General features: G+C 49.0%; 1 protein-coding gene across 1 annotated transcript in view; it reads left to right on the top strand.

The window, feature by feature from the left end:
- Positions 1-5,842: 5,842 nt before the first annotated feature.
- The window catches only part of PELI2 (pellino E3 ubiquitin protein ligase family member 2), a 54,957-nt gene continuing 53,352 nt past the window's right edge, over positions 5,843-7,447 (top strand). The window contains exon 1 of the mRNA XM_015865877.2: positions 5,843-6,027. Coding sequence (XP_015721363.1) covers positions 5,951-6,027 — 77 coding nt within the window. The 5' untranslated portion in view covers positions 5,843-5,950. The remainder of the gene's footprint in view (positions 6,028-7,447) is intronic.

Genomic DNA, 7,447 nt, shown 5'->3' with positions numbered 1-7,447 from the left:
GGATATCGGATTAATGGCTGTGGGATGGTGGAATATGGATATGGATATGGATATGGATATGGAACTGCACTGTGGCTTTTCTCCAGGGCGGTTGCTGAAAGATCAGCTCAGGATAATTGAGCGAAGAAGACTCAGCCTGTCCTCTAACAGCAAATTAAACACAACTTTGTGGGTTTGGTGGTTTGCTGCCAAGTGCCAGCACAGCTCCATATTAATAGGTTATGACAGGATTATTCTCCCAGTTTTTGGCAGGAGGGAGCTCTTGGGCCTTAATCCCACTTGTGGCTAATGGATAAAGCCCATATCAACCATACCAATGGGCACCCATCCTGCACTTGGGAAAAATCACAGCTTCCAACCTAGGGACCTCAATGGCCACGGAGAACATGTTAAAGCAGAGATCTCCAGATCTCACCTGTGAAGTAGATCACAGGGAAAGCCAGAATCATGCCCTTTGCCAGTGCTTACAGCAAAGAGAGGCTTCAAGGTGCTGAGCTGGGGAAAAACTGGGCTGCCAGCACTTCTAGCTGATGTTCTGAACGGGCAGAATTGCTGCAAATAAAACTGATGTTTTTATGGTTGCTTTTTTTTTGTATGTTTGTTTCAGAAATGCATTTTGAAACTTGTCTCCCAAATTATCCTTGTTTTGATCCATTAAAATTGGTTGTTTGCTGGGTGGGTAGCAGAACTGAGCTGGCTGTGGGGGCTTTGGGAGAGGGTGTGGGCACAACAAAGGCACGTGTGTGCAAAAGCACAGCAACCTCCAGGAAAAGGGAGGACAGCCTTGAATTTTTATAAGGAGGCCAGCACAGCCACCGCTTTGTGCTGCCTACGAGCAGGCTGACAATGTTCCCTCTCACTGCTGCGTGCTCTCAAAGAGGAGGAGTAGGAGGGAAAAAATGCCCAACGTTGTCCCCTCCGCCCTGCCTGTGCCAGCCGTGTCCTGTGGGTGCAGGGGAGGCGATGGTGGAGGTGACACCCAGAGCACACTGTGGGTGCATCAGAAACATAGAATCACAGAATGGCTTGGGTTGGAAAGGATCTCAGAGCACCCCCCAGTGCCACCCTGTGCCATGGGCTGGTCGCCCCCCACCAGATTAAGCTGCCCATGGTCCTACCCAGCCTGGCCCTGGGCATCTCCAGGGGTAGGGTGTCTTGTTCCAGTCTGTACTCATGGCTGGGATTGCCCTGACCCAAGTGTAACACCTCACACTTGGCCTTGTTGAACCTTATTAAGACTCTGTGGGCCCATTTTTAGAGCCTGTCCAGGTCCCTCTGGATGGCATCCCTTCCTTCTGTTGTACCAACTGCACCTCTCAGCTTGGTGCTGTCTGCAAGCTTGCTGAGGGTGCACTCAACCCCACTGTCCATGTAATTGATAAAGATGCCTAAGAGCACTGGTCCCAAGATGGACCCCTGTGGGACAACACCTGTGTCCAGCATCTATCAGTGCCAGCATTGATCCCACATGGCTTTGGGGATGCAGAAGCATTTATCTTTACTACGCAGGGCTCTAAGCATCAGTAAGCAAGCACAGGGAGGAAAGAAGCTGTGAGCTCCCAAGATGCTCAGGTCTGCTTTAAAGTTTTCATACAGTGCTAAGTGGGGGCACCTGTTCTTATTCTGTTTGTTCCTTATCTCACCCAAAACACTGCTGCAACCCGGAGGAGCTCCTTCCTGCACGCACACACACACACAGGCATTGCAGGGAGGATGCAAAGCGAGCACGCACTGAAATATTTAAATGTAGCACCGGGCTCAGCCAGAGACCTCTGCATAATGAGAACCTCTTGCTGTTTCTGATGCTGTAAATTGCTCATGGCCCCTGCCTTTGTTTTGCTGGCTCCAGCCTCCATATGCCCCATTTGCATCCTGAAGTTATTGATGGGCAAAAGTGAAGATGCACAGGGGCATCAGGCAGCAGCTCAGTGAGGTTTGGTTGTTGCAGATGGGGCAGCCCTGGGTCCAGCTCGCTGCTGGTTCACACATTGGGCCAGCTCCAGAGCAAGGTGGTTCCCTGTGGCTTTGCTCCCATCTGTTCCCAGCACCACGCAAACACACCACTGAGTAACTCCAGCAGGGCTGTCACATCCTGTTCTTCCTCACGAAGATGTCAGTGTGCTCCTATAGAAGGCTCCATAACTGGCAAATCTCTGCCACTCTGCATACAGCCCATGCCTTTTCCTGGACCTAAAGGTGAGGAATTCTCACCCTTTCCTGCAATAACTCCACCGCTTTGTTAAGGGAAGGCATTGTCTGCTGAGGTACGAAGCATCTTCATCTCCTAATGATGCCAGTGAAAGCCAGCAGCAATCAGGGGGCTACCAGAATTGCATTTCTCAGTCATTACCTTATTGCTGCAAATACAGTTGTGGCCATCCATCTGCTAAAGTGCCCATAATAACGACAACTCAACCTGCGTCTCAGCCCATCCTGACAACAGCGATCCTTTCAGCTTACAGAGCTAACGACTTCATAATTGCCCACAGTGTGCAGACGTGGGAGAGGAGAGCATCCATAACCACACAAGCTCCCACGGCTGGGAGGAAGGCAGCGCTGGGGGTTGCACTCACACATTGACCCAACAGGATATTGCAGGACATTGTTCCTTTTTGCTGCATCTTCCTGACATCTGTGCCCGCCTGTTGTTCGGTTTCGGTGGAGTTTTGTTTGTTTTTCTCATGCTGGGATGTCAAGGTTTTGGAGTTTCCAGCCTTTCACTGAGGTTAGCCATCACTAGGCATTACTGAATTACAGTAATGAAACCAATATCAGATGCTAGCAGGTAGTTCTAAGACCTTACAGATATATATACTTTGCAGACCAAATGCTGCTCTGAACATACGACCCAGCCCTCTTTACCCTAACGAGATGAGAAAACATTAATTGTGAGTTCTTACAATGCTGGATATGTGCAGCTGGATATCTGCAGTGGGAACAGCAGCTGGCGGATTGCTCCTTTTTAATATGCAATCATTTCCAAATCACATTTCATTCTCTGTAGCAGAAATATGTGAAAATGGTATTTAGTTTTAAGTGGTTCTGTGGGTGTTCTCGCATTGCTGGTGGGTGAAATCCTCAAGCGGGTGCAAACTGAGCAAGGTTTGGGTCTGAGGTTTGCTGCTATGAGACAACTGAGGTCTCACTGCACCCCAGCTTTATGTCCTGCACTGATTTGGGATCCTCTTTGTGTCCGTTGGGTGAGGTCTGTGATTTACAGGCTGGTTTAATGTCATTCTGTAGGTGTGGACACAGATGCTCCTCTGGCCTCCTTGAGTGTGGAGCATCATTGCTGGGAGAGGTGGTGGTGCTCCATCCCCACAGACACCCAAGGACAGCCTGAATAGGGCTCTGAGCACCTGATGGAGCTGTGGGTGTCTGTGCTCATTGAAGGAGAGATGGGAGAGCTGCTGAGGCACAGAGCAGAGCAATGCCCTTGGCTTTACCCCACGGAGAAGGATGATGACCATCTGACCAGAGAAAGAACAGGTTTTCCTAGAAATACACACGACATTGGAAGAAGAGACACGTTTTAAGTTCAAGAGCTCCTCTGCATGTTTTATTTGCCTTTTAGACTTCTGTTGATCTCTGGGCTAACACAGCAAGACAAGGACCTATAGTGACTGTAAAACCTCAGGATGTCTTTCCTGAATGATAATAGCTCAATTAGAGCCAGTCATTAGGTAGATATGGCTAAGGTTATTTTCTCTATGTATCTTACTTGGACATTTTCTTGCTAGGTCTTCTGCTGACTCTTTGCAGTCAGCTTAACATTTTTGGTGTCTCAGCAAACTTTTCCATTACCAGCAAGCTGCCCGGCCAAGGTCCCCAGCAGCACCACGATGTCCCAGCAGTGACCTCTCCTCATCCCAAAAAGGAGAGCTTCAAGCCTCCAAATTCTCTTGCATCCAGCCACTAAGCCATGACAGACTTAGTTCCTTTTTCACACTACTTTTAGTTCTTTGAGAGCCCTTACGTGGCCAAATTCAAACAAGGTCCCTATATGTGATCATGTTCATTGCTGCTTCAGAGGGTGTGAACACGCTACAAACTTTGTCTTCTGTCTGCAAAAGCTGCTGCTGCCCTCTCCCCAGTGTATCACGCTCATCAGATGCATCCCTATGAATCCATATTGACTTGCTCAGTGCTGTCATATCCGAATCTCTTTAAAATCCTTTGCCTTTGGCAAACAGTTCCGTAACATCCTTTCAGCTTTTCTTATCGTGGTTTTGTATTCGACGCTGTTTATGCTTTATTCTCTCTTCCCTGCTTGGATGCAGTTATTTGATAGCTGCTTTTTCAACTCTGCTGCTTCACTACTCTGCTTTGTAAAAGTCTGGCAGGGTCTTTAGCAAGGACTGTTCTGTGTTAATCCCAAACCTGTAACTCATTCTTAAGCTGCTGCTGTGAGATTTGACATCATGTCACGCTTTTCACTCTTCCACTTTTTTCCTCATGTCATTTCCCTTTCTACATTTCAGGTGTTCCTGTGAATCAAGGACCATTACACAGCACGGTGTTGCACAGGGATGCAATGGAAACCTGTGCACCTGTATATCACCAGAGCTGATGTGTCTCGTCAGCTTCATGTGCAACACAAGCCAGAGGAACAACAGCAAGTTACGTCTTTCAGTACTTTTCCTACACTTCAAGCTCAGTCCCTAAGCCCCGATTCATGAAAGCACTGAAGTATTTACTCCGAGCCCAGCACATCTGTAAGCACTTTGCTGAATTACAGCCTTATTAATCTTCCTGTATTTAAAATATTTCTTTTTATTACATATTAAAAACAACTGGCTATGCACGATTTCTTCGTGTTCGGGATTCTTCTTCTGATTTTAACACCCTCCTGGCTTTGCTGGATATTCCTCCTGAAAGCTGCACCTTGGCCAGGAAGCTGCTGTGATAAAGCTGGGGGATGCTCCCCAAAAAAGGTGCCATGTGGAGACATTCTGAAGGCGAGAGCACAAGATATTTTGATCTCGTGGGCAGCCGAAAATGCTGTAAACCCAAATGATCCAGGGCTTTGGGGCTTACAGGAAGCCTGAGCTAAGAACTGTGTCGGAGCACCTCTTGGAAGACAACTTAAGTTAGTTTATGCCATGTGAAAGCAAAGCGAACATGAAAGACTTGTATTCGGGGGGAGAAGGGGGAGAACTTAAAGAGGCTGCAGCCAGGAGGTTTGTTTTTCTCACTGTTTTCCAGGCTGTATTTGTTTTCTTTGACAGTGACTTACAGCTCGGCTTTCTTTTCTATTTTGTTAGGGCGATAAAGAAGATAAATCCGTAATAATTCAGCACTCTGTCTTTAATAAAAACCTTGTCTCCTTCTCACAGCCCCTGGGAAGATCTCCATTCTACAGCCCTGCGAGATTGGCTGGCTTTTTCCATTTCACCTCTTCACCACGAATGGCAGATAAATAGCATCGCTGTGAAAATTAATAGCTAAATGCGATTGCAGCCATGGGAAAAGCAACGGGCCCACTCCTGCTCTTTAACCAGATTTGGGGTGAAGACCACAATGACTTTTCCTTGCTTTGTAAACGGCTCCAAATCAGCTCCATCCACCCATGCAACCTCCCTTGGAGACATAACCCCACCTACCCCCATAGTCCCACCCCCTCTAATTCAGCGCGGCCCCTTTAAGAGCGGCCCCGTCCCCTTTACTCTATGTTTACATAACAGAGCCGGGCCGTACCACGCACGGAGGAGAGGGGGGAGCGCGGCGAGGCGAAGGGGCGGCGCTGGAGGGGGGGCGGTGAACGACAGCGGGGCGAGAGGGCGCCGCTTGACTCCTCCCCCCCCCCGGCGCTCTAACTTGGTACGCCCCTCGGAGTGTAGTGTCCGCGGTCGGGCAGTGCGGGCTCAGTGCGGGGCGCAGCGCGGAGCCCGCTGTGGAGCTGCGCCCTTATAGCGGGCTGAGCTCGGAGGGGGCTGTGGTGGCCGACCCGATGTTTTCCCCCAGCCAAGAGGAGCACTGCGCCCCCAACAAGGAGCCCGTCAAGTACGGGGAGCTGGTGGTGCTGGGGTGAGCGCTGCGCCGGGCCGTCCTGTGGGGGGGGGAGGAGAAGAGGAGGGGGAAGGGGCTTAGTGGCTTCCAATGGAAATAAATCCATTAAGGCGAAGCTGTTGGCGTCCAATTAAACCTCATTAAGAGCCGGGAGTGCTGCTTGCCTTATGGAAATAGACGGGTGATAACGCCGTCTCACGTCGGGTCTTTAATTCCCATCGGAGCGGGTCGAGCTGCTGTTGTTCATTAGAGGTTTTATTTCCCTTGTGCGCTGTTTTCTGTCGCTTCACTATTTTTAGCAGCGGCTGAAAGTCCAGAAGTGCGGCGTGTTTTGGGCTCTGACCTTTAACAAGTCCGCTTTTCATATGGATACTCATCGATCTCCTCTTATCCGAGGTCCCCGGTTCTCGTTGCAGCGCGTTGAAACGCCGATAAGATGATATAGAAGATGATCTAAAACTTGGCGTGGGTTTGGGTTTGAGAGGCGGCTGTTAAAGGGAAACACGCAGCTTGTGCTTGGAGTGCGGCTGGGAAGGAGCTGGGGGCTGAGCTCGGTGCCTTTATGGGCAGCGCTGATGCGGTTCCAATACATTGCAATGGAGAAATGACAGACGGGGGCAATGAGGTGACTTCACTAATTACGTTTTCCATGTGTGTAAAGAGCCGTTGAACGCTGTGGGAGCCCGATTGTCACCTTTCCTATGGGGTGTGTTAGCGCTGTAATTAAAAATCAAATCATAGGATAGCCTGCATTAAAAAGGACCCCAATGCTCATCCAGTTCCAACCCCCTGCTATGTGCAGGGTCGCCAACCAGCAGCCCAGGCTGAGCCACATCTAACCTGGGTAATACAAACTTACTCTGTTTTTTCTTCTTCTTTGGTGACTCAACTAGAAATTCTCAGCACAGAGCGAAGCATCTGTTGGGCAGTGTTAAAAATACACGTATTAATACCTGCCTTGTATTAAAAGCCTGCAATCTGGAGTTCGGTGCAATTAAGGCGGTGTAAATCTGCTCCCTTTGGAGTGAAATGGAGGGCTGTAAGATGCAGAAGCCTGGCACTGCAGCTCTTGTCGTTGCTGTTTGATTTAAATGGTTCCAATGACCTCACAGCTAATTTTAAAAAGTTGTTTTTGAGATCCCACATAGCTCTGAGAAAGAAGGGAGGAAGAAAAATGAGATAGAAATCATTCGTCAGCATCAAAACCAGTCTTGAGCTATAAGACTTGTAAATTAGATCTGGAGAATGATGATGAATGAAGGGCTTGGCCTACCTGGTGAACTGCTGAGAGCTTTCTTTTTGATATGCTAAAACTTTCATCTTTTGGACAGGGAGGTGGATTTTCCTCTTTACTCTGACTTTGTGAGGCCCCATCTGGAGTACCAGGTCTGTGTCCAGCTGCCCAGAGAGGCTGTGGATGCCCCGTCCATCCCTGGAG

The sequence above is a fragment of the Coturnix japonica genome, chromosome 5, assembly GCF_001577835.2.
Source record: "Coturnix japonica isolate 7356 chromosome 5, Coturnix japonica 2.1, whole genome shotgun sequence".
Classification (NCBI taxonomy): domain Eukaryota; kingdom Metazoa; phylum Chordata; class Aves; order Galliformes; family Phasianidae; genus Coturnix; species Coturnix japonica.
Note: the sequence above shows the minus strand (reverse complement) of the source record. Positions and strands in the feature narration are given on the sequence as shown.